This window comes from Bos indicus x Bos taurus, chromosome 1 (assembly GCF_003369695.1).
Source record: "Bos indicus x Bos taurus breed Angus x Brahman F1 hybrid chromosome 1, Bos_hybrid_MaternalHap_v2.0, whole genome shotgun sequence".
Classification (NCBI taxonomy): Eukaryota; Metazoa; Chordata; class Mammalia; order Artiodactyla; family Bovidae; genus Bos; species Bos indicus x Bos taurus.
Genome location: NC_040076.1, coordinates 126,640,853 through 126,668,231, shown reverse-complemented (window position 1 = coordinate 126,668,231; position 27,379 = coordinate 126,640,853). Strand labels below are relative to the sequence as shown.

The 27,379-nt window shown below is 41.7% G+C and overlaps 2 protein-coding genes across 3 annotated transcripts in view; both read left to right on the top strand.

Moving 5' to 3' along the window:
• The window catches only part of LOC113894310, a 60,693-nt gene extending 46,475 nt beyond the window's left edge, over positions 1-14,218 (top strand). The window contains exons 10-11 of the mRNA XM_027544556.1: positions 12,966-13,078; positions 13,961-14,218. Of these exons, the coding sequence (XP_027400357.1) occupies positions 12,966-13,078; positions 13,961-13,972 (125 nt within the window). The 3' untranslated portion in view covers positions 13,973-14,218. The remainder of the gene's footprint in view (positions 1-12,965; positions 13,079-13,960) is intronic.
• Positions 14,219-19,728: 5,510 nt separating this feature from the next.
• On the top strand, positions 19,729-27,113 carry RNF7 (ring finger protein 7). 2 transcript variants are annotated; one of them, XM_027544541.1, is made up of 3 exons: positions 19,729-20,010; positions 23,493-23,540; positions 26,210-27,113. In XM_027544541.1, the coding sequence occupies exons 1-3, from the start codon at positions 19,843-19,845 to the stop codon at positions 26,264-26,266; spliced, it is 273 nt and encodes a 90-aa protein (XP_027400342.1). In that variant the 5' UTR covers positions 19,729-19,842; the 3' UTR covers positions 26,267-27,113. The 2 variants fall into 2 exon arrangements, with proteins under 2 accessions (XP_027400342.1, XP_027400336.1); XM_027544535.1 differs by having other exon boundaries at positions 19,751-20,017.
• The last annotated feature ends 266 nt before the right edge of the window (positions 27,114-27,379 follow it).

The following is a 27,379-nucleotide window of genomic DNA, read 5'->3' as shown; positions in this document are numbered from 1 at the left end:
ACCCATCTCCTGAGAAACCTGTATGGGAGTCAACAAGCAACAGTTAGAACCCTGTTGGAACAACTGACTGGTTCAAGACTGAGAAACGAGTATGACAGAGCTGTCTGCTGTCACCCTGTTTATTTAACCTATATGCTGAGCACATCATGAGAAATGCTAGGCTGGACCGTTCAACTTCAGCTTCTTCAGCGTTACTGGTTGGGGCATAGACTTGGATTATTGTGATATTGAATGGTTTGCCTTGGAAACGAACAGAGATCATTCTGTCATTTTTGAGATTGCATCCAAGTACTGCATTTCGGACTCTTTTGTTGACCATGATGGCCACTCCATTTCTTCTGAGGGATTCCTGACCACAGTAGTAGATATAATGGTCATCTGAGTTAAATTCACCCATTCCAGTCCATTTCAGTTCGCTGATTCCTAGAATGTCGACATTTACTCTTGCCATCTCTTGTTTGACCACTTCCAATTTGCCTTGATTCATGGACCTGACATTCCAGGTTCCTATGCAATATTGCTCTTTACAGCATCGGACCTTGCTTCTATCACCAGTCACATCCACAGCTGGGTATTGTTTTTGCTTTGGCTCCATCCCTTCATTCTTTCTGGAGTTATTTCTCCACTGATCTCCAGTAGCATATTGGGCACCTACTGACCTAGGGAGTTTCTCTTTCAGTATCCTATCATTTTGCCTTTTCATACTGTTCATGGTCTCTGTTCGTTTCCAAGGCAAACCATTCAATATCACAGTAATCCAAGTCTATGCCCCAACCAGTAACACTGAAGAAGCTGAAGTTGAATGGTTCTATGAAGACCTACAAGACCTTTTAGAACTAACACCCAAAAAAGATGTCCTTTTCATTATAGGGGACTGGAATGCAAAAGTAGGAAGTCAAGAAACACCTGGAGTAACAGGCAAATTTGGCCTTGGAATACGCAATGAAGCAGGGCAAAGACTAATAGAGTTTTGCCAAGAAAATGCACTGGTCATAACAAACACCCTCTTCCAACAACACAAGAGAAGACTCTATACATGGACATCACCAGATGGTCAACACCGAAATCAGATTGATTCTATTCTTCGCAGCCAAAGATGGAGAAGCCCTATACAGTCAGCAAAAACAAGACCAGGAGCTGACTGTGGCTCAGACCATGAACTCCTTATTGCCAAATTCAGACTTAAATTGAAGAAAGTAGGGAAAACCACTAGACCATTCAGGTATGACCTAAATCAAATCCCTTATGATTATACAGTGGAAGTGAGAAATAGATTTAAGGGCCTAGATCTGATAGATAGAGTGCCTGATGAACTATGGAATGAGGTTCGTGACATTGTACAGGAGACAGGAATCAAGACCATTCCCATAGAAAAGAAATGCAAAAAAGCAAAATGGCTGTCTGGGGAGGCCTTACAAATAGCTGTGAAAAGAAGAGAAGCAAAAAGCAAAGGAGAAAAGGAAAGATATAAACATCTGAATGCAGAGTTCCAAAGAATAGCAAGAACAGATAAGAAAGCTGAAGAACAGCAATCAATGCGAAGAAATAGAGGAAAACAACAGAATAGGAAAGACTAGGGATCTCTTCAAGAAAACCAGAGATACCAAAGGAATATTTCATGCAAAAATGAGCTTGATAAAGGACAGAAATGGTATGGACCTAACAGAAGCAGAAGATATTAAGAAGAGATGGCAAGAATACGCAGAAGAACTGTACAAAAAAGATCTTCATGACCCAGATAATCACGGTGGTGTGATCACTGACCTAGAGCCAGACATCCTGGAATGTGAAGTCAAGTGGGCCTTAGAAAGCATCACTACAAACAAAGCTAGTGGAGGTGATGGAATTCCAGTTGAGCTATTCCAAATCCTGAAAGATGATGCTGTGAAAGTGCTGCACTCAATGTGCCAGCAAATTTGGAAAACTCAGCAGTGGCCACAGGACTGGAAAAGGTCAGTTTTCATTCCAGTCCCAAAGAAAGGCAATGCCAAAGAATGCTCAAACTACCACACAATTGCACTCATCTCACACGCTAGTAAAGTAATGCTCAAAATTCTCCAAGGCAGGCTTCAGCAATATGTGAACCGTGAACTTCCAGATGTTAAGGTGGATTTAGAAAAGGCAGAGGAACCAGAGATCAAATTGCCAACATCCACTGGATCATAGAAAAAGCAAGAGAGTTCCAGAAAAACATCTATTTCTGCTTTATTGACTATGCCAAAGCCTTTGACTGTGTGGATCACAATAAACTGTGGAAAATTCTTCAAGAGATGGGAATACCAGACCACCTGACCTGCCTCTTGAGAAATCTGTATGCAGGTCAGGAAGCAACAGTTACAACTGGATATGGAACAACAGACTGGTTCCAAATAGGAAAAGGAGTTTGTCAAGGCTGTATATTGTCACCCTGTTTATTTAACTTATATGCAGAGTACATCATGAGAAACGCTGGACTGGAAGAAACACAAGCTGGAATCAAGATTGCCGGGAGAAATATCAATAATCTCAGACATGCAGATGACACCACCCTTATGGCAGAAAGTGAAGAGGAACTCAAAAGCCTCTTGATGAAAGTGAAAGTGGAGAGTGAAAAAGTTGGCTTAAAGCTGAACATTCAGAAAACGAAGATCATGGCATCCAGTCCCACCACTTCATGGGAAATAGATGGGGAAACAGTGGAAACAGTGGCTGACTTTATTTTTTTGGCCTCCAAAATCACTGCAGATGGTGATTGCAGCCATGAAATTAAAAGACACTTACTCCTTGGAAGGAAAGTTATGACCAACCTAGACAGCATATTCAAAAGCAGAGACATTACTTTGCCAACAAAGGTCCATCTAGTCAAGGCTATGGTTTTTCCAGTGGTCATGTATGGATGTGAGAGTTGGACTGTGAAGAAGGCTGAGCACCGAAGAACTGATGCTTTTGAACTGTGGTGTTGGAGAAGACTCTTTAGAGTCCCCTGGACTGCAAGGAGATCCATCCAGTCCATTCTAAAGGAGATCAGCCCTGGGATTTCTTTGGAAGGAATGATGCTAAAGCTTAAACTCCAGTCCTTTGGCCACCTCATGCGAAGAATTGACTCATTGGAAAAGACCCTGATGCTGGGAGGGATTGGGGGCAGGAGGAGAAGGGGACGACAGAGGATAAGATGGCTGGATGGCATCACTGACTCGATGGACATGAATTTGAGTGAACTCTGGGAGTTGGTGATGGACAGGGAGGCCTGGCGTGCTGCGATTCATGGGATCGAGAAGAGTCGGACACGACTGAGCGACTGATCTGATCTGATCTGATCAAGACAGACAGGAGAAACATCAACAACTTCAGATATGCGGATGATACCACTCTAATGGCAGAAAACAAGGAGGGACTAAAGAGCCCTTGATGAGGGTGAAGGAGGAAAGTGAAAGAGCCAGCTTAAAACTAAATATGAAAAAAACTAAGATCATGGCATCCAGCCCGGTTACTTCATGGCAAATAGAGGGGGAAAAGGTGGAAGTAGTGACAGATTTCCTCTTCTTGGGCTCTAAAATCACTGCAGATGCTGACTGCAGCCATGAAATCAGAAGACATTTGCTTCTTGGCAGGATAGCTATGAAAAACCTAGACAGTATATTGAAAAGCAGACACGTTACTCTACCGACAAAGGTCTGTATAGTCAAGGCTATGGTCTTCCCAGTGGTCATGTACAGTTGTGAGAACTGGACCATAAAGAAGGCAGAATGCCAAAGAATTGATGCCTTTGAACTATGGTGCTGGAGAAGACTCCTGAGGGCTCCTTGGATGGCATGGAGATCAAACCAGTTAGTCTTAAGGGAAATCAACCCTGAATACTCATTGGAAGAACTGATGCTGAAGCTGAAACTCCAATATTTTGGTCATCTGCTGCAAACAGCTGATTCATTGGAAAAGTCCCTGATGCTGGGGAAGATTGAAGGCAAAAAGAGAAGAGGGCATCAGAGGATGAGATGGCTGGATGGCATCACCAATGCAATGGACATGAACTTAGGCAAATTTCGGGATATGGTAAGGGACAGGGAGGCCTGGTGGGCTGCAGTCCATAGAGTCACAAAGAGTTGGACGTGACTGGGCCACTAAGCAACAACCAAAATCCTTTGAAAGTGAGAGGCTCACATATGGAACCAGCTGTTTAGTACTGGCCACACCTGTCCTCTCCTTCACAATACCCATGTCCAGAATTAATGATAGCCACTCTTACTGCTGGTGGAAAAATGAGGAAAGGTCATTTTATTTTATTTTTAAATTTTATTTATCTATTTATTTTGTAACACCAAAACATTTTGTACTGGGGTATAGCCTATTAGCAATGTTGTGATAGCTTCAGATGAACAGTGAAGGGACTCAGCCATACATGTATATGTGTCCATTCTCCCCCAAAGCCCCCTCCCATCCAGGCTGGCACATAACATTGAGCAGAGTTCCATGTGCTATACAGTAGGTTTTTATTGGTTATCCATTGTAAAAATAGCAGTGTGTACAAAGAAAGGTCGTTTTCAATAAAGCTCAATGAAAGACAGCATAGACACATTTGAAAATCCAAACTCAGTGTTAGTAAAACACGAGACACATCTTGGTACACTATCTGGTAGATTATGTGGAGAGAATGAAATGATATAAGCATCCAGTCTTCTATCATTTCTATAGTAAAAGTCTTATTAGAGGCATGACATAATTTCACACTGCAGATTTTTTTTTTTTTAACACTGGCAGCTTTAGAGAGAATTATAATATTACTGTTTACTTCACTGTCACTTTTTTTTCCCACTGTCATCTTTAAACTGAAATTACTGCATTGCCATTTAACAATCAAATGATTCCAGGATTTTAAGATCCTCCCTTTATTTTTAGAGAAACAGAACATCTACTTCCTAGTCCATTTAAGTTGAATTTAAACTAAACAGATTTATTCTGTTAAAATTAACTTAAATTTAACTTTAATTTAGGCTCAATAAACAGAAGGCAGGTCAATGATTTCATTTGGTTTTTCTTGGCACTGTAGCAGCTTTCTCATTCCACACTGCACCAGAGACATTATAAGGCTGCAGTGGGTGCTCATGATGGGTGGTCTCAGATGGCTGATGGCAAATAATTATCACTGAGCGCGTATTTGGAGCTGCAAAACATGGTGCTTGCCTGGTAAATGGTTCAATTTGCATAAGTAGGAAGATGATCATGAAATACCTGCCTGAAAATAGTCATTTAGAAAGCGTTAAAATGTCCCTTCTAGTTCAAGAAATCCGCTTTTCCCAAATGTGGTAATACATATGAATAGTTTGAATGCATTCATATTTTGAACCAAATAATTATGAGATATTTCTGCTGGAGCAGTTCAATCAGATTTGTTAGTTTGAATACCAGAAAAGACCCTTCAAACCAAGGTTACTTGGTTGGATTCTACAGGGAAAATATCTTGACATTTAGCCCTAATATGACATCATTTTAAACATTAAAAGCAATTAGTAATATTACTGGTTAGAGAACTAATGTTCTTCTGATTGCTTCTGTGTTCTTATAATTAATAAGTTATTACGCTAATTTTTAATTCTAATTCTCCTTCTCTCATGAAATCCAAATTAATAGCCTAAGGCTATTTATTTACCAGCCAAGGAGTTTTTAATGACCTATTTTAACGATGGAATATACACAATAATGATGTTTCCTCAGAAACATCAACTTTATGTGTTTAAAAAAAAAATTTAACAGAAAGACAAGTCTCAATCCACATCTTACAGCACTGTTTTTTGACTAATCCTGAAAAGAATACTTCAGGATCACTTTGTTTATTTATTCATACTTATTTCTTTCACATACATTTATTAAATGCTTTTTGTGTGCCAGGCCCTATTCTAAATGCTGGTAATTGAGCAATGAATTCCTGCCTCCATGAGGCTTACTTCCTAGTGGAGAATAACAGACATTAAATCAGCTACTTCACAAAGAAGGAAAATACATATGATTGTGTATCATATAGAGATTATATTTCAAAGAAAAATAAAGCAAGAAAAGGAGATAGTGTGTATATGTCAGGGGCTGGAGGCTGCCAGGGAAAAGGGACATTTGAATAAAGACCCAAAGGAGGAAGGGAGCCAGCCATGTAAGTATCTGTGAGATGCGCATTCCAGGTAAATGAATAGCAAGCACAGTGGTCATAAAGCAGGAGGCTACCTGGTGTGTTCCAGTGCCAGAAAGGCAGCCAGCAGGGCTGGAATGGGGTGAGAGAGAACAGGAAGGTAATAAGGTAAAAATTCCAAGAAGTAAGTGTGGAGGGTGGGGGGCCTTCTAGACAATTACGAGAACTTTTTTTTTAACTCTGTTGAGACGGAAAAGCACCTGAGAATTTTAAGCTGAGTTTTAACAGGATCATTCCAGCTCTAAATTGAAACAGATTCCGGGGGAGGCAAGAGTAGAAGCAAAGAAAACACTTAGGGAGTTTTCTCTGGAAAAATGAAACAGCCTTTCAGCAGACCCAGGACACCCAGCAATGAGCTTTAGATGAGAAGCTAGAAATAGGAGGAGTAAGGAAAATTCTACACATTGAACATCTTGGATTCAGCCTTTCTTTTCACCCAAGATATCTTTGTCTGCCTTGCTTCCAGAAGGCTGATAGTCATGTAGAAGACTGGGGTATTCTTTGAAAAACTGAACAGCCCCAGAGAAAGGAACTCCAGATGCTGAGAGCTGGCCACTCCCTCACCATTCAAAGCAGCCCTGCACATACACAGGAGCTTCCCATCAGCCTTTGGATGCCTCTTGCTTCACTGTGAACAGAAATCTCAGAATCTCCAGAGACATGAAGCAATTCTCCAACACAGGAAACCGTGCCTGAAACAAAGAGAATAAAAGAGCCCTGAAGATATAGAGACTATGTGAAAAACTTTAAAAAGAAATAAGTTAAAACACTCTCAGTTAAACAGAAGATCATGCATCTATAAAACAAGAACAGGATGCTATGAAAAAAGATTAGGAAAAAAATTAGGTTATTAGAAGTGAAAATAAAAACTTCAAACAAATGTTGAAAAACGAAGTCAAGAAAGTCTTCAAAAGTAGAACAAAAGATAGGGAGATGAAAAATTGGTGAGAAAATATGAGCAAGAGGATCAGTCTAAGAGCACCAGTAGCTAACTCATAATTTCAAAAAGAAAAGAAAGAAGTGAGGGAAGGGAATTATCAAAGGAATAAACCAAGAACTTTCCCAGAACCAAGGTACATAAATCTGCATATTGAAAAAGCCCACTGAGTGCTCAGCACAGTGCATGACAATCATGGCTTTCAGAATGCTAGGAATAAAAGGTAGATCCTAACAACGTACGGGGCTTCCCTGCTAGCTCAGCTGGTAAAGAATCTGCCTGTAGTGCAGGAGACCCAGGTTCAATCCCTGGGTCAGGAAGATCTCCTGGAGAAGGGAATGGCAACCCACTTCAGTATCCTTGCCTAGAGAACTCCATGGACAGACCATGGGGTCGCAAAGAGTTGGACACGACTGAGCGACTAGCACACACAACAGTATATAAAAAGAGAAAGAAAGATTGCATACAAAGGACTGGAAGTCAGGAAAATCATAGACTTCGTAACTGAAAACTAGAGGCAAAGGAGCCCTGCCATGACGACTCTGTGAGAACTCTACACATTCCTAACTCCTTACCAAGTGTGAGTGGAAACTAGAGATGTCTGTAGCTTGAAAGGACTCAAACTCTGTACCTCCTCTGTATCCATTCTCAGAAAGCTTCCAGAGAATATACTTGAGCAAAGTGAGGGAATTCACATAGACAAAGAATACAGAATCCAGAAATCAGAAGAAGTGTAGAAAAGGGAGTCCCAGATGATGGTTTAGGTCAGAAAAATGGAGGACTTTAAAAAGGGGGAATATTGCATTAAAAACTGAATTAATAGGGGATTGAAAATGCTTAAGTATTTTGAAAGAAATAATGATAGTTATGTGAGAAATAAAAGAAATTAAGGGGACTATTTCAAATAGGCAATGGCGCCCCACTCCAGTACTCTTGCCTGGAGAATCCCATGGATGGAGGAGCCTGGTGGGCTGCAGTCCATGGGATCGCTAAGAGTCGGACACGACTGAGCGACTTCACTTTCACTTTTCCCTTTCATGCATTGGAGAAGGAAATGGCAACCCACTCCAGTGTTCTTGCCTGGAGAATCCCAGGGACGGGGGAGCCTGGTGGGCTGCCAGGGGTCGCACAGAGTCGGACACGACTGAAGCGACTTAGCAGCAGCATGCATTATTTTGATTGAAATATTTTTAGAGAATTGAGCAGGGCATAGCTTTCTCACCATGCCAGTCACCATTATATAATTCCATCTCAGTATCTAATACTATCTTAAGTCATCTCAGCTTCTGCTAAGGACTTTGAGCATTGAAGAATGGGTAGAACTTTACAAGGAGAAGAAATTGATGACCGAAAGTATGTTCAGGGAACATGACAGTCTTGTGGGTTTGGTTGCTACACCAACATTCTGAGGCTTCAGGCTGGCCCCCAAACCATACTGTTGGCCCCATTTTAAATGGTCTCCAACCCCCGAAACTCCTTTCAGCCAGAGCCACGAATCCCACACTCTTCCTGCCTTTCTCAGTGATCAAGACTTTGGACCTTTTTTCCTATTGAAGACCTTGTTTTCCTCTACTTTGGACCTATCCTGTTTCTTTCTTTTCAACTCTGAGCTTTGTTTCTCTCCATGACTATGATTCACACCTATTGAGATGATACTTGGCTGTGTGGAAAAGAACCAGCTACAGTGGTCTAATAAGGTAGAGGAAGACTGGGGAGGTAAGAGACACTCCACCATGTCATTCACATCCCAGGTTCCCTCTCTTTTGTCACCATTAACCTCAGCAAGGTTATCCTCATGGTTTATCCTCATGGTTGCAAAGTGGCTGCTTCACCAGTAGCCTCCCATTTCTATCCCACAACAGAAGAAGGAAAGGACAAGGAAAAATTGTGGGCACCTATATGAGGAAAATCTCTGAAATTCCCAGGATAGTTTGGCTTATGTTTAGTTGGTGAGAAGTATGTCACATGCCCACCCTTAATGCCAAGGAGGACTGGAAAATAGATTTTTTTTATAGCTGGGCACATTGTTACACTTAAAAAAAAAATGAGTTCTTTTAGAAGAGGAGAAAAGAGATCAAGCAGGGAGGTGGCTGTCTTTGCCTCACTCTTTTAGATTGCTATAGATCAGTCAGCCAGTCCTTTGTCAAAGGCCTTTGAAGCCAGTGACCCCTTCAGAGTGGCCCAAGTGAGAGAAACCAGGCTCTTTATTAGACATTCGGCATGGCCCCTTGAGTCAACTAGCAGACTTGCATCTGTATAACCTGCTGCTCTACGAGGGAACGTAGAAGACACACACCTGGGCCAAAAGTGGACCCAAGAAGGGACTTCCCTGGTGGTCCCATGGATAAGAATCTACCTTCCAATACAGGGGACTCAGGTTGGATCCCTGGTTGGGGAACTATGATCCCACGTGCCACAGTGCAACCAAGACCCCATGCCACAACTAGAGGGTCTGTGCACCGCAACAAAAGATCCCACTTGGCACAAGGAAGACCCCGAAAGCCACAACTAAAACTCAACACAGCAAAATTAATTAATCTTTTAATAATTAAATTTTAAATTGACTTTAATTTTTAAATTACTCAGTTTAAATCAATTAATTTAATTTTAAAATAGACCTAGGAAAAACAAGGGGCTACTGCATGCTCTCCCAATATAGGCATGCCCCTGAAAGATGATTACCTTAGATTTTGTCCTGGACCAACCCCACTGTGGAGCATCAGAGCAGACCTCCACCACATTAACACACACCCTGATTTTTTGTATGAGCCATGGGATGAAAGGACTCCCTAGCACACCAAGTACTGATAACCATCGATCACCAGGGGAAATCATCCAGCTAGGATACTGACTCCTTTCTCTCCCAGCCACATTTTTACCACCCAGACCCTCAGTGACCCAGGTTCTGGCCCTTTCCAAGTCCTGAAATTATAAACCATATTGTCTTACAGCTCCAAGCCCCTTGCCCTCCACCACCCTTTACTGTACCCAGCCTGACCTCATCCCACACTTTTACAGCCAGCTTCAAGTTTCAACCTCAGTTCATATCCAGGTGGTTACTTGTGTGCCGTGCTGCCATGCTAATTCACTTCAGTTGTGTCCAACTCTTTGTGACCCTGTGGACTGTAGCCTGCCAGGCTCCTCTGTCCATGGGGATTCTCCAGGCAAGAATACCGGAGTGGGTTGCCGTGTCCTCCTCCAGGGGATCGTCCCGACCCAAGGATAGAACCCTTGTCTCTTATGTCTCCTGCATTGGCAGGCGGGTTCTTTACCACTAGTGCCACCTGGGAAGCCCCTTGTTACTTGTACTTCTGACCAACTGACTATAAATCAGAGTCTCTCACGAGCCCCTCCTTAGGTTCAATTAGGATACAGGAAACCAGTTTACTCACCAATTGTCAGTTTATTGCAAAGGACATTAAAGGCTATGAATCTTCAGCCAGCTGAAGATGTACACAGGGTGAGGTCCCAAAGGAGCTTCTGTCCTCCTGGAGTCTGGGACCCAGCACAGAGACACATGGAAGCATTGTTTCCCCAACTTAGACACTCTCTGAACCTCATCCTTTTGGTTCTTACGAAGGCTTCATCACACAGGCTGCTGCTGCTGCTGCTAAGTCATTTCAGTCGTGTCCGACTCTTCACAACCCCATGGACTGCAGCCTACCAGGCTCCTCCACCCATGGGGTTTTCCAAGCAAGAGTACTGGAGTGGGGTGCCATTGCTTCTCCGAATCACATAGGCATGGTTGGTTAAATCGTTGGCTGTTGGTGGCCATTAACCAATGGCCAGTCATTGGCCATTAAGTGCCAGCCTCTCTCCCCTCCCTGGAAATCAGAGACTGAAAGTTCCAAACCTCCATTCCAGGTTGGTTCCCTTGGCAAGCAGTCCCACTCTTTAGGGAATTTCTGAAAGTCACTTTATTAACATAGCCCCAGCCCGTGGTAAGAAGGGGCTTGTTATGAATAAAAAGATCATTGAAAAAGCAAGAGAATTCCAGAAAAACATCTATTTCTGCATTATTGACTATGCCAAAGCCTTTGACTGTGTGGATCACAATAAACTGTGGGAAATTTTGAAAGAGATGGAAATACCAGACCACCTGACCTGCCTCTTGGGAAATCTGTATGCAGGTCAGGAAGCAACAGTTACAACTGGATATGGAACAACAGATTGGTTCCAAATAGGAAAAGGAGTATGTCAAGGCTGTATATTGTCACCCTGCTTATTTAACTTCTATGCAGAGTACATCATGAGAAACGCTGGGCTGGAAGAAGCACAAGCTGGAATCAAGATTGCCGGGAGAAATATCAATCACCTCAGATATGCAGATGACACCACCCTTATGGCAGAAAGTGAAGAGGAACTAAAAAGCCTCTTGAAGAAGATGAACGAGGAGAGTGAAAAAGTTGGCTTAAAGCTCAACATTCAGAAAACGAAGATCATGGCATCCGGTCCCATCACTTCATGGGAAATAGATGGGGAAACAGTGGAAACAGTGTCCGACTTTATTTTTGGGGCTCCAAAATCACTGCAGATGGTGACTGCAGCCATGAAATTAAAAGACGCTTACTCCTTAGAAGGAAAGTTATGACCAACCGAGATAGCATATTCAAAAGCAGAGACATTACTTTGCCAACAAAGGTCTGTCTAGTCAAGGCTATGGTTTTTCCAGTGGTCATGTAATGGATGTGAGAGTTGGATTGTGAAGAAGGCTGAGCGCCGAAGAATTGATGCTTTTGAATTGTGGTGCTGGAGAAGACTCTTGAGAGTCCCCTGGACTGCAAGGAGATCCAACCAGTCCATTCTGAAGGAGATCAGCCCTGGGATTTCTTTGGAAGGAATGATGCTAAAGCTGAAATTCCAGTACTTTGGCCACCTCATGCGAAGAGTTGACTCATTGTAAAAGACTCTGATGCTGGGAGGGATTGGGGGCAGGAGGAGAAGGGGACGACAGAGGATGAGATGGCTGGATGGCATCACTGACTCAATGGACGTGAGTCTGAGTGAACTCCAGGAGTTGGTGATGGACAGGGAGGCCTGGTGTGCTGCGATTCATGGGGTCGCAAAGAGTCAGACACGACTGAGCGACTGAACTGAACTGAACTGAACAGTTTCCCTTAGAATCAGGGATTCAAATGATGCCGTCTACTCCCACCTCCTGAAAGTCCTGCTTCTAGGTTGACTTTATTCTTAGGCAGATTCTTTCTGCACAGTGGCAAGTAGGGAAGCACAAGCTAGGAGTTTACATTCTGCCTGTTTAATCTTAAGAAAGATCCTTTCTCTTCACATTCATTGGACCAGCACAAGTTACATGGACACCCATTGACCAGTCACTGCCAGGGAGAAGAAATGCGTGAATCAGCCAGGTCTGAGTTATATACCCAACCCTGGAGGGCAGGGAGTGGAACCCCAAAGGAAACTCAATGTTCTGTTCCAGCAAGAAGCCACAGTGGAGGCTTGGCAAGCACAAACCAGAGATACCTGCTAAAGATGGAGAGTCAATAATGTTATCAGAGCTGATGAACTAAAAGATCAGAATTTTGCTTTTGGATGATTAATCTGGAACCTGGGTCCAGGATGGACTTGGGATTGTGGAAGTCTGAGGTTAGGAGGACTAGTTAGAAGGCAACTAGATTGATCCAGGTAAAGGATATGACAGTGGAATAGAAAAAGAAAGGACTAGTACAAGAAGTTATTACAGAAATTATTATGATCACTCACATCAAGGAGATATAAGGAAAAGATATTAGGTAAAAGGAAAGTTGCCCAGTTAATAAAATGTGGGAGAATGCCCTGCTCAGAATGCTAAGACTCAGTCCACCATGGAATTGTGAAATAGCCTACCCATCACTATTATGTTCTTCCTCCTCTCAGGTAAACTGCCAGTTTTAAAAATTACAGTCACTCCCCAGATCTCTTCAGACACCTTCAGATCTATTTGGAAAAACAGCAAGAAATCTAGTAGTACTCATAAAAAGAAGAAAAAGGTATGCTCTTGGCTATCTATGCATGTGAGTAGCAGCTCCACTGAATGGAGCCTGGGTACTCTGTTGGGGTAGATGGTACCATGGGTAGCACATGGGCTTGGTGAGAGCATGAGCATTTGAGTTCGAAGTCACACTCCCCTAAACCATCATTGCACTCTGATGGATGATGACTATACCAAGGGACAAGCAGGAAGAGAACAGCACAGTTCTCTCAAAGATTAGTGCAAACTCTGCCGCCTCTCTTTGAACTTTCCCCACCAACCCCAACACACACACACACACACACACACACACACACACATTCTGGTTCCTGTTAGCCTACTGTGGGTCTGCAACGGTGAATTTATATCAATTCTTTATGAAGCTGTGCTGTGTTGCCTCTTTTTGTTGTTCAGTCAGTAAGTTGTATCTGACTCTTTGTGACCCCATGGACTGCAGCACGCCAAACTTCCCCGTCCTTCACCATCTCCCAGAGTTTGCTCAGACTCGTGCCCATTGAGATGATGATGTCATCCAACTATCTCATCCTCTGTCACCCCCTCTCCTCCTGCCTTCAATCTTTCCCAACATTAGGATCTTTTCCAGTGAGTTGGCTTTTCACATCAGATGGCCAAAATACTGGGGCTTCAGCTTCAACATCAGTCCTTCCAACAAATATTCAGGGTTATTTCCTTTAGGACTGACTGGTTTGATCACCTTGCTGTCCAAGGGACTCTCAAGCGTCTTCTCCAGCACCACAGTTCAAAAGCACCAATTCTTCAGTCTTCCGTATTCTGCCTCTTAGGGCGGGTAATGATTTACATATGCTTCCTTTCTACTGTATGAAGTTGAACTTCCTTTTTCTTTTTTTCTAATTATGATTTCCTGTCCATTTTTTCACAGGCTAAAAACTGAATACGAATGCCATGTATCCATATGGATTCTATCTATTTCCATGGACAACTAGATGCGCCTGGAAAAATATTGCTTGTAACCAAGTGGCTTGTAACCAAGTATCACTGTAACCAAGCCCCTTTCAAGTTCTAAAATTTGATAAGCCTCTTTTATGAAAGTTCAGAATAGTGTTAGTCTTATCATGTTTATCATTTTCTAAAATGTGGGTTTCACAAACATGTCTTAGTAAAAATAAGTGGAATTCTTCTTTGGGGCTCTTGTGCATGTCAAGTTTATAATTTGAAGGAAGTTATGATCTTTATCTAGAAAAGAAAAAAATCTTCTTTCATAAATGTATCTATGGTTGGGAGCAACAGGAATTTGGGAAATAACAACCACTTTCTGAAAGACAACATCTCTAAAAATAGGGATCTTACCCCAAATGAGGAAACCTCCGCTTACTGCAACCTATACCCGCATTAAAGTTTCAGACAGCTCCATGGGCAATGGAAGAGGTGTCATGGATCAATATATTGATGATAAATTGGGTTTGTTAAATTGTACATGTTGCAGGGATAAAAAGCATAGATTGGGCAATTAAAATGAAACCAGAATTCTCTGTGGAAACCTGCTGCTTTTCAGGTGACCTTGGGCAGGTCAGTTAACCTCACTGTGCCTCAGTTTCTCCTTACATAAGATACAGATAAGAAGAGCACATAGTCATTTGGTGAGCATTGAATGAGGTGACACATGTCAAGTATTTTAAGATAATACCTGTTTCATTGTATGTTTTCAAAAATTAATATTAATGACTGGTATTATTGCTGATGTTAGAATTGAGTGATTCCAGTTATTTCACTTACAATAGCTACACAAGAAAAATAGAAAAAAAAAAAAAAGGCTTAAGATCTCTTCATTTAGCACTTAGAAACTGCCATTGATTCTATGTATAATGTAACAAGTTCTGGTATGTTCTGGGCAAAAATCTAATTGTGGAGGTGAGGATGGTTATGGTAAATTATGTCCTCTCTTGAGGATCTTAGCTCCTAGCAAGGAAGTCAGGATCCTCATTCATTAAAAGTAAACATTAGGGCATGAGTTGAAATAGTCAGGGTAAGCAAGCCTATGGAATAGTGACAGCAACTTAACAAATCTCCAGAACTTATATATCTGATGTTAAGATGTGTGAGGCTTCCTGGTAAATTGTTTCTGCTAAAAAAAAAAAATAGAACTTTTTAAAGATTTGCCACTGACATCCACGGGATGGGAGTGTAAAATCTGTGTGTTCATTTAGGTGTATTTTGACAATGTCTATCAAAATGAAAACAAACAAACAACCTATAGCCTTGACTCAGGCATGCATACATTTAGGGGTCTTTTGACAATGTCTATCAAAATGAAAAAAAAAAAAAAAACAACATAGCCTTGACTTAGGCATACATACATATTTCCTTGCACATGTCTGGAGTATATCTATCTATAGAAATATGTATATGCTGCTGCTGCTGCTGCTAAGTCGCTTCAGTCGTGTCCGACTCTGTGCGACCCCATAGATGGCAGCCCACCAGGCTCCCCCGTCCCTGGGATTCTCCAGGCAAGAACACTGGAGTGGGTTGCCATTTCCTTCAGTGCGTGAAAGTGAAGTCGCTCAGTCGTGTCTGACTCTTTGAGACCCCATGGACTGCAGCCTACCAGGCTCCTCCATCCATGGGATTTTCCAGGCAAGAGTACTGGAGTGGGGTGCCATTGCCTTCTCCATGTATATAGAAATATCTAAGGAAATATGTATTAAGATGTTTACAGCAGCACTATTAATTATACATTGGAAACAACTAAATGTCTCTCAACTGGTTCTCAGAGACATAAATCACAGGAAATGTATATAGTGGAATACTGTGCGGTCATTAGGAAGAACAACGTGCATATGAAAAAGCTTATGTGGAGAGACGCGCTAGTCATACTATTAAACAAAAAGAGCAGCCTGGAGAATAGTGAATGTGAAAATTTCACATTAAAATGAACTGGTATAATATGAGTTGGCAATTTCATCTCTGGGTTTATATATCCAAAAAAATTGAAAGCAAGATCACGAAGAGATAATTGTACACCTATGTTCATAAAGTGTTATTCATAATAATTAAATGATAGAAGCAACCCATGTATCCACTGATGGATGAATAGATCAGCAAAATGTGGTCGATACATACAATGGCATAGTATTCACTTTTAAAAAGGAAGGAAATTCTGACACATGCTATAGCATGGATGAACCTGGAGGACTTTATGCTGTGTACACCAGTTACAAAAAGACAAACACTGTATAATTCCAATTATGTGAGGTACCTAGATTATTCAAACTCAGAAACAGAAAGGAAAATGGTGGGTGCCAGAGGGACAAGGGCGAAATGCAGAGTTGTTTAATGGGTATGGAATACAGTTTCAGTTTGGGAAGATGAAAAAGTTCTAGAGATTGGTTGCTAACAATGTGAATATACTTAATGCTACTGAACTATATACACTTAAAAATGGTTAGGATGGGGGTTTCCCTGGTGGCTCATGGGAAAAAGAATCCACCCACCAATGAAAGAGACAATGGTTCCATCCCTGATCCAGGAATATCCCATATGCCGTGGAGCAACTAAGCCCATGCACCCCAACTACTGAACCTATGTTCTAGAGTCCAGGAGTCACAACTACTGAAGCCCTTGCACCCTAGAGTCTGTGCCACACAGCAAGAGAAGCCACTGCAGTGAGAAGCCCGGCACTGCAACTGGAAGAGCCCCCGCCTGCAAAGAAGACCCGGCACAGCCAAAAATAAGTAAGTAAATAAAGTTTAAATCTTTAGGATGGTAAACTCTACGTTATATATATTTTACCACAATTTAAGTTTTTAAATGAGTTGATGTGTTACATGTCTGCTAGTATATATGTAGCAGTTTCTGAAGAGTCTATTAATAGTACTTGCTTTTTTCCCATTGGATACTCAATTTACTATTTTAAGGTTTTTATCATTTATGAGCTGTCAATTAAAAAAAAAAACACCTTACAATTGTTTGATGAACATCAGTAACAGCACTTTGGGGTTGTTATATGACCTGGTGCCAAAAGAGAGGAAGAAACACAGTAAGTGCCACGTGTCATGATTTTTCTGGGAGGAACGAATAGTGGCAAAGGATGCTCACTAAGGACAACAAGATAAGTGAGTTTTTCCTCAATGCAGAAGCAATGTAGCTGGAACAGGTAGAGAGAAGTTCTGACCAATTTCAGAAATGTTAAAATGTGAGGCGGGGAAAAAGACAGTCCTCGGTGTGTTTGGATGCCTGAGCTAATTAATCTGATGAGGGTCCCAGTGAGGAGTGTTTAGGAAATGACACTGGAAAAGTGGATTGGTGCTATATTGCGGCAGGATTTAAGGGACCAACTGGCACATTTAGATTTTGCTGTAATGATAATGCAGAGCTGTGGAACATTTTGAATAGGAGAGTGCTGGGTGGAAAAGGAGTATAGGAAAATTAAACAGGCACTTTAGATTGAATGCTAGAGTGGGGAGCAGAGATAGGAAGGAAGTCAGGACACAATAATCCAGGGGTGGGGAGGTGAGGTTCAGACTCAACACCAACAGGTACCACTCCTTCTTAATCATCCTCTGGCCTTTCATCTAAGGTCCCTCTTTTTCTCTTTCAAACTGCCCAGTTCCCACCAATTGGGGCATTTTTATCCTCTTCTGGTTCCAGTCTTTTTTTTTTTTTTTTAATTAATTATCTAGCATTTATAATCATTTATAGTCAGATATGCGGTAGCTTAATGTGAATGAAACATGTTCTGGATGGTTCATCTGGGTTTGTTTACAGACATTTTTGTCTGGCTCATGAAGTTACGGTGGTCAAATTTACATCTGCTACCACTACTACTGCTCTGTCCGTTTGCTTTCACCATTTACTTCCTGGCCTCCAAGGCCCCCCATCTCCCCCCCAGTTCAAACTTTACCTCTTCTATGAGGCTTTCCCTCACTCCATCTGTCTTGAGGAAGGTTTCTGTCTCTTACCCAACTGGACTTCCTCAGTGGCTCAGATGGTAAAGCATCTGCCCACAATGCGGGAGACCCGGGTTCGATCCTTGGGTCGGGAAGATCCCTTGGAGAAGGAAATGGCAACCCAGTATCCCTTGGAGAAGGAAATGGCAACCCACTCCAGTATTCTGGAGAAGGAAATGGCAATCCACTCCTGTATTCTTGCCTGGAAAATCTCATGGACGGAGGAGCCTGGTTGGCTACTGTCCATGGGGTCGCAAAGATGGGGTCGCCAAGAGTTGGACAGGACTGAGCAACTTCACTATCTACCATCTGTCTCTTACAGCACTTAATGCACCACTCAACAAACAGCACAAATGTGACCCTGTGTCCATATTTGTAATCTTACATTTTAATGCATCCTTGACTCCTCTGCCAGATTTCTGGAGTTTGGTTAGCCTAGACCCAGGGGCACCAGGCCTGACCTCAGGAGGTGAGGGAATGATGAGGCCCAATAAAAAGAAGTGGGAAGCTCTGAGTCCTAATCCTGACACAGCAGGTGGCCACCACTAGGTGGTAGTGGTGACCAAGCATCTTCCGGTCTCCCTGCCTCAGCTTCGGTATCTTTTAAATGAAGATGTTACCTGCTTTGCTTGGGAAAACATAATAACATGACCCTGGGCTGGTAGTAATAGAAGAACCCTAGTTTCCACTGTCCCCTTCTCAGAATAGCAGAATTACTTTTCTGAATTACTATAAATTACTTTTATAAATATAGCAGAATTACTATCAATTACTTTTTGGGACTTCATTATTCCTGCATATAAAAAGTTAAACTAGCTTTAAGTTTCTTAGAGTGTGGTCTCCTGGGTTCCTGGAATCCTTTCAGGGGACCAACAACGTCAAAACTATTTACATAACAGTATTCATAGCTATGAGGTTCCCTGGTAGCTCAGCTGGTAAACAATCAGCCTGTAATGCAGAAGACCCCGGTTCAATTCCTGGGTTGGGAAGATCCCCTGGAGAAGGGAATGGCTACCCACTCCAGTATTCTTCCCTGGAGAATCCTATGGACAGATAAGCCTGACGGGCTACACAGTCCATGGGATCTGCAAAGAGTCGGACACGACTGAGAGACTAAGCACAGCACAGCACTCATAGCTATTTTTCTTCATTCTCTCTTGTGAGTGTACAATATTGGTATTCTAAGGATAACTTGTAATGGATTTCTTACTGTTTTGAAGTGAATTAATATATTCAAATTTTTCCCGTTTTCTTAAAAAGGAAATACATATGTATAAGCGTGTATATGTACACATCCATCCTACACAAACAAAAGTTCTTAAATGTCCTTAAGTAATTTTTAAGTGTAAAGGGGTCCCGAGACCAAAATATTTGAGAACCGTTGAACCAGATTTCTAGCTCGTCATTCATTCACTCAACAAATAACTGTCCCTTCCCGAGGCTGCATTTCTTAAACGAAGGCGATGATCAAGAAATAGTCCCCGCTCCCAGGGCGTTTACATTTGAGAGGGACGAATATATCAACAAGACAACTTCTAAAAGCGGTGTCATGAAGACATAAAACAGGACACGTGTTTCCACCGCGCAGGGTCGGCCCGGGGTCTCTCAGCCCGCTGAGCTGGCCGGGCGATGGGGACGCGAGTACCGGGAACCAGCACACCGGGAAGCCGCTGGTGCCGGCGTACGGTGATGTCACTGGGCCGCGCCAGCCAATCGCGGGCGCTCCCCCGTCCTAGACCCCCGCGGCGACCCGCGGCCTGCGGGCGGCGCTGTGGCCCGTCGGACGGCCCCACGGAGCCGCCATAGCCGCCCGCCTCCCACGACTCAACGTCTCCGTCGCCGGCTCCGCGCCGCCGCTATGGCCGACGTGGAAGACGGTGAGGAACCCTGCGCCCTGTCCTCTCACTCGGGGAGCGCAGGATCCAAGTCGGGCGGCGACAAAATGTTCTCTCTCAAGAAGTGGAACGCGGTGGCCATGTGGAGCTGGGACGTGGAGTGCGATACGTGCGCCATCTGCAGGGTCCAGGTGATGGGTAAGCGCAGCACGCGAGGCCCCGGCTGTGCTGCGGCCTCCGCAGGCCCGGCATCGGGCGTAGGGGCTTGAAGGACCAAGCCTCCGAGAGACCGTTCCGGGAGGAGTAAGGGCGGGATCGCCCTGCCCCGGCCCCGGGAGACCGCGGGCCACGCCGAGCTGCCGCTGATCCGAGGGCTGCGGCCGCTGCCAGGGGCCGAGGGGTCGTTCAGCAGGCGACCTGTGCCGGGGACGGGTATTCTGGGGGCAAAAAAGGAGTAGCAGGCAGGACGATTAAACAAGGTCATTTCCAGTAGTGATCGGTGTGATCACGACAATAAAAGTAGATGATTTAACGGGAGCTGAGAGGAACCACTTCGGTTTGTGTGGCCAGCGACGGCACCCTTTGCCGAAAGCAAACCACACAGAGGTCAAGGTCAAGGCCCTGAGTCAGCGGGTCAGTCTGATGGTTCTGGTCACACATCAAAGTGATGCTCTGGAGTCATCTTCCCCCAAAATGACCACTAGTCGTGCTCTGGAGAGGCTCAGGGAAGAAGAGAGTTCCTAGCCGTCCCCTTTCTGGATTGGCTACTGTTCTGCTGGCTTTTAAACCTGGATGATTCAAGATTGGTCAGATAGCGCTCGGTTCGCTTGAACTAGAAGAATGTAAACCCTTTTATTCAGAGACATGAAGCTTCATCTCTTTACTGGCCACTCCCCATCCTAGCATGCCATTTCCTGGAGAAGGGTAGTGTCCTCAAGTCCGGCCTTTATGGAAAGCCCTCTTTTGCAGACTTGTTACTTCTTTCTATGATATTTTTAATAAAAATATTGGACCAAATGAAGCATTTCAGAACAGCTTCATCTCGTTGTGTTTTATATGGTCTCTGTTTTAAGATCTTAGACGACCTTAAAACAGAGTTGCTGTTTAAATGCACGTTATATTTTTAAATAGGGCATTTAAAACTACAGCATTTAAGAGCGTCTTAAATGTCATTTCTTGAAGGTAGTTGGAGAAAACTGAGGCTTCTGTAGTTTGAAAACTTTGTGTCTTGCACTGAAAAATGAGACAGTTGGAGAAAATAACTTAGAAGTTGCTTTCCCTTCTTGAGCATTGAAAATTCAGACCTAGCAGAAATAAGAGATTTCACAATTTACTCTCTCTGTGGTATGTGCTTATGTTATGTATTCGTAGGAATTTGTTATAAAGAGAATTTGCAACTATGGGATTCAAATTTTTTTTACTTTTTAAAAGAACTAGATTTCAGATGTGATCCACTTATTTTGTGTATCGGGTTTTTAGGTACTTAGTTTATGGGCCTGCAATACAGCCCCCTTGCCCTAACCCTTTCTTGAAAGCTAGAATCATAACTTCCAGTTTGTGGGATTTTTTTCTTTTTTAGTTTAAAATAATTTTCCTAAAAGAGCATTTTATTTTTCTCCCCAAAGAAAACTTTTAAATTAGGTAGAAATGCAAAATATAATGGTTGAAAGTTTGCAAGAAATAAACTTTACTGGGATATTTAAGGTAAGTCAAAGTATGGGCTATAAATGACTCACTTCTCACATTAACTTTCTAATTATAACAAGTATTTGGCTACTGTGGATTAATGTTTCAGATTTACAACAGCTGTACTTTGGGTTCAGGAAAGTATTCTGGGCTAGACCTCTCTATTTTGTTTATGAGGTGTTAAAATCCATTTAGTGGTCAGGTGACAGCAGAAGGAAGTTTGTTTTCTGGCATCATTCTAAAAGGTGTTACTGTACTCCTTAGAAATGCGCTGTTCTAGATATTAAGAACATCATCAAAAAAAAATGTTTTCTTTCATCTGAAACTTTAGGAATTTTTATCTGTTCAGGTCAGTTGTTGATAGTGAATCTAAATCAAAGCTGTAGGCATAATTCAGAGACTTCTAGATTCTATAAAAAGCCCACTTAATCCCGTGTCCTTGATATTTGAATTCATCTCATACACCTAAATGATTTGTTATAACTTCTTGATCTAAGAGTTGCCAGTCAGCCCATTCTAATATAGTTAACACACTCTTCCTTGGTTTCCACTCTGCCGACTTTATTGTGAAAGGAGCAGCTAGCAAGCACCAGTGAGGAAGAGGGGACTAGGTTTGCTTGCACTGTGAAGGGATAAAGAGCCAGAGTAACCTTCCACAGCTATCCGTTAACTTGGACGTTTGACATAACCTTCTGGAGCCTTGTTTTCCTAACTTGTAAAAGAGACAGTTGGGATCATGAACTCTAATTCTGTGACTGCACAGAACCAGAGGCATGTCTTCCCCCTTATATCATGATCCTTGCGATATTTAATTGTTTACCTATCTGCTTTCCCATTTACTGGTGAGACCAGGGACCCAGACTTGGTCATTTTGGTGGCCCCCCGGGCATTACTCTTTGCACAGGGTAGGTACTCAGTAACTGTGAAATTGAAGAAAGCCTCAGGAGGCAGTGGTTGTTTTTAATCCACACTGAAGAGGCCAGGGTGGTGTGTTTTTTTAAGGGTAAGAGCATGCAGAGAGGACCAAACAAATGCCTGAGCTATATCCAGTGGAAGAAAAGAAGCAGGCTTCAACTCTATCCTGTTTCTATTTTTATAGAATTTTTCTCTAATTTATATTAAAATCTATTTTTTTTCTGTTAGTTTGAACTTCCTTTCACCCAACTTTGACTGCTGTCAGCTAGTGAATGAGTCCATTTCTTTGGTTCCTGAAATATTCTATATTACCTTCTTCATCAAGCAAATGGTAGTACAGCCTGAATTTTGAAAATGTCTAGTATATCCTTTTGGTTCCCATTCCTCATATTTACTCCCAGGTAATTTATTAAAATACTTTACCGTTGTTGGGTAAATGCATTAGGCTCAGATTATTTGTAAAGGGAGCATTTCCTTAAAAAAGAAAAAATAAGAGAGAAACCTAATATTTAGGGGTTTTTTAAATTTGATTTTTATGTAGGTTGTACAGTCACAACTTAAAAACTTGAGAAAGTATGCAGTGAAAAACCCCTTCCCAGTCCATCTCCTCCCAGGTGAACTTTATTATTAGTTTCTTGAATATCCTTCTAGAGTTTCTATATATATGTAAGCAAATACCAATATATATGTGTGGCTTATTTTAAAGGATGTCTTGAAAATAAACTATGCGTAAAATTGATACGTGTGCATGTGTCCAGTGAGTAATATAGCGGAATATAGCATATTTTTCTCTAGAGGTTACATCCACTGTCAGGACATCTTTTCATTAGCGCTTGTAAAAATAGAGGGTCAGTAACCCTTGTGAAATTGCTCCTGGTCATAAGTAAATTAGTAGAGTGCCTTGTACTTGACTCATCTTTAAGCAGTTATGTTCAGATGAGAAATTAATAGTATGAGTCTTTTAATCTACATCTCTAACCCTTTGGGCCTTTTATTTGACTTTAAAGTATGTGGGGTTTTAAAAATTGCATTCTGAGCATCAGAATGAGAATTGCTGTTTGTTTGCTTTCAGATGCCTGTCTTAGATGTCAAGCTGAAAACAAACAAGAGGATTGTGTTGGTATGTTGTAATTTTGTTCTCCTGCTTTTTCAACTGAAGGTTTTCTCTCAGTGGGGATGTTTGAATTTGCAATTAAGATTGGCTTTATCAATACACAAAAATAAACTGTAAAGCAGCGATTCATTATTAATATAAAATGTGTTGGTTCTCAAAGGGTTTTAATAGGATTATCTGTAAGTCCTTTAATTGCTTGTAATTCAGAAGAATTGATTATATATTGTAGACATGGGCATGGTAAATGTTTTAATAATCAAAAAAGAAATATATTTTCTTCTATTAAGAAAAATATAAAATAAGGAATTTGCCAAAACATCCTTTAAATTTTGAGTATGTTACAGGTTAGTTTTGGTCAGTCAGGATTTTATTCTAACAAAGCATTTCAGTTTTCAGTACTCTTTTATGATCCAGTATTTAACTTTTCTACTAAGGTGAAAACAGTTCTAAATCTCCAGATTCCTTTGGATGTAGTTTATAGATAGAAATCTGTTAAATTTTACTTACATGTGGTACTACAGTAGTTGTCTTAGGGGAAAAAAAAAAGTTGTCTTAGGTTAAATATTGTAAGCAACTCAGATTTTTATGCTCTAGCTCTTGAGGTCATCACTTCTAAGATTGCTATATAAAAGTATATAAAGATTTTCCTGGAATGAAAGATTAACTTTGTACTTTTGTTTATATGGTTTACATACAGCTTCTGAATGATTCATGTAGTTTTAATCAAATCCTGTTTCTTTCTTCTGAAAGACTTAAAATGAGTCCCCCTAGCTTCCAACCCCCACAACCAATTTTCATTAAAAGGTTTTTTTTTTCTTTTTCATTGTTCTGTTATATAGCTAAGTTGGTCAAGCAAGGGACAAATGAAGCCCATGTTTGAGGTTGTATTCCGTATTATGGGTGATTTCCCTTGATTTAAATTTTTTCTTTGATGCTGTTTTAAAAATATTAATTTAATTGAGGATTGTGAGGGGTAGGCCAGCTTTCTTTGATCATAGAGAGGCCCTTCTTTTCTTGAAACAGCCCTGTCTTTCAAAGCCAACCACTTTGAAAATTCCATTCTGTTTGTCACATGAGGAACTGCACTGCCTATGAATGACTTAACACAGATCATCACCACTTCCAGAAAACAGTTCAGATCAGATCAGTCGCTCAGTCGTGTCCGACTCTTTGCGACCCCATGAATCGCAGCACACCAGGCCTCCCTGTCCATTACCAACTCCCAGAGTTCACTCAGACTCACGTCCATCGAGTCAGTGATGGCATCCAGCCATCTCATCCTCTGTCGTCCCCTTCTCCTCCTGCCCCCAATCCCTCCCAGCATCAGAGTCTTTTCCAATGAGTCAACTCTTCGCATGAGGTGGCCAAAGGACTGGAGTTTCAGCTTTAGCATCATTCCTTCCAAAGAAATCCCAGGGCTGATCTCCTTTAGAATGGACTGGTTGGATCTCCTTGCAGTCCAAGGAAAGAAACAGTTCAGAGGTACCACTAATAATGTTTTTTAGAAGCATGCCACCTATTTATAATAGCCTGCTATGAGCTGAAAACATTTAAAACTCATTATATCTTAGTAGATAAAACTCAGGAGGGTCTTCCCTGGTGGCTCAGTGGTAAGAAATCCCCCTGCCAGTGCAGAAGACAATGTTTGATCCCTGGTCCGGCAGGATCCCACGTGCCGTGGAGCAACTAAGCCCATGTGCCACAACTACTGAGCCTGTGCTCTGGAGCCTGGGAACTGCAGATACGGAAGCCCGAACACCTAGAGCCCGTGCTCTGTAACAAGAGAAACCATGGCAATGAGAAGCCCACGCATCGCAACTAGAGAGTAGCCTTTGCTCGACACAATTAGAGAAAAAGCCCAAGCAGCAACAAAGACCCAGCACAACCAAAAATAAAGAAAGAAAATTTAAAAATCAGGAGGACATTTTTCAATAAACTAACTTAAAGGCCCAAAAGGTCTCCAAGGTCAGTGCATGAGTGGAGTGGTTTGGGATCTAAGGAAGACTCATCTTTTAGGGCTTCCCTGGTGGTGCTAGTAAAGAACCTGCCTGCCAGTGCAGGAGGCACAAGAGATGTGGGTTCCATCCCTGAGTCTGAAAGATCCCTTGGATAAGGGCCTGGAAATCCACTCCACTATTCTTGCCTGGAGAATCCCATGGACAGAGGAGCTTGGCAGGCTACAGTCCATAGGGTTGCAAGGAGTCAAATATAAGTGAACCGACTTAGTACACGTACACAGGTCTTTTAATCTCCCAACATGAGAAAGCATGTGGAGCTATGTAGGAGTGGGAAGCCACCACAGCATCCTCAGATTCCAACAGTGATGTCAGGTTTCCGAGCATGGTGCCTTAACCTCCTTGTTTTTTTCATTTGACTGCACCGTTGTGGCATGCGGAATCTAGTTCCCTGAACAGGGATTGAACCCCCGGCCCCCTACATTGGGAGCGCAGAGTCTTAGCCACTGGACCACCAGGGAAGTTCCCTTACCTCATTTTTTAAAGTGTAATTTCTATATGTAAGGTTCTTTTTCTTTATGACTAAAAAAAATTTATTTTGGCCAGTTAACCATCTTTAAGATTATGAACCATAATTATTACATAACAAAATAGAATTTTGAGTTCAGTAAGTTAAATTGAAATATGTAATGTCAGATATTCTTTTTTCTTTTTTCCAAGTGGTCTGGGGAGAATGTAATCATTCCTTCCACAACTGCTGCATGTCCTTGTGGGTGAAACAGAACAATCGCTGCCCTCTCTGCCAGCAGGACTGGGTGGTCCAGAGAATCGGGAAGTGAGAGCAGCCGAAGGTGTTCTTCAAGCAGTCAGTTGTTTGGAGCCCTGGTGGATCTTGTTATCAGGTGCCCTACAGAGGCTAGAACTCTCCAGGGGTCTAAGTCTTCGAATAGGAGATGGATCTGTGGTCTTCTGGGACTCATCAAAGGCATGGTTTGGCCTTTTTCAGTTTTATTTTCAGAAATTCTCTACAATTAAGATAATTTATTAAGGATGGTCTTTCCTACCTCTGTGGTATGTGTCTCACACACTGCTTAGAAGTGCTATAAAGGAGAGGACTATAAATTGAACAACCTTCATAATTTACTTACCGATATCCAAGGAGTTATTGAAGCGGTTCCGTTCAGAAGAGAATTTTTTGCATGCTTATGGTTGATCAATTTTTTTAAAAGACAATGTTATAGTAACAAATAAAGTACAGTTTAAAACCCAGTTCTTATCCTTAATGTGTTCCTAATATTTATTTTTGGCAGGGGGGAGGATAATTAATGAAATTTTTATTTGATATAATTTTAAGTTTGGACCAGGGAACAGGGTAAATAAAATTTAACCTTTGGGTATATGGGATTTCGAGTGTCTTTATAATCCTCTCTCTTGACTCTTCAAGAAAACCCAGATCTGCACTCACCTAGGGAGTGGTAAAGGACAGAAGTCTTTTCAGCTTCTGGTTGTATTGTGTTATAATTTAACTGTGTTTTAGGGGGAAATGTTTACCATTGTCACATTGGGTCAAAAAGTTAACTTTACCACATGATGTTTTAATAAATGGTTTATTCTGTTTACCTCATTTGAATTGTCATTATTGCAAGTTTATGCTCAACTTTCAACTTAAACTAATTTGGCAAGTGAATGCTTTTGGTTAATTTGAAAAAATATTCATTTGTTCTTTCTTTGGTAATAATAAAATTATTAATAACTTTATTACCTACAAACATAAATGTAAGAAAATACTTAAATTTTATCAATTCACATTCAATGGAAATATCTTAGGATAATTTAGAAGCCACAAGTTCATTTTGAACTTTTTCATAACATAGGCTATTGCTATGCATT

Coding starts and splice junctions, on each gene's coding strand:
- RNF7 (XM_027544535.1), top strand. CDS start 19,843: ATGGCCGACGTGGAAGACGGTGAGGAACCCTGCGCCCTGTCCTCTCAC. Junction 20,018..23,492: donor CTGCAGGGTCCAGGTGATGG/GTAAGCGCAGCA, acceptor GTTTGCTTTCAG/ATGCCTGTCTTAGATGTCAA. Junction 23,541..26,209: donor CAAACAAGAGGATTGTGTTG/GTATGTTGTAAT, acceptor CTTTTTTCCAAG/TGGTCTGGGGAGAATGTAAT.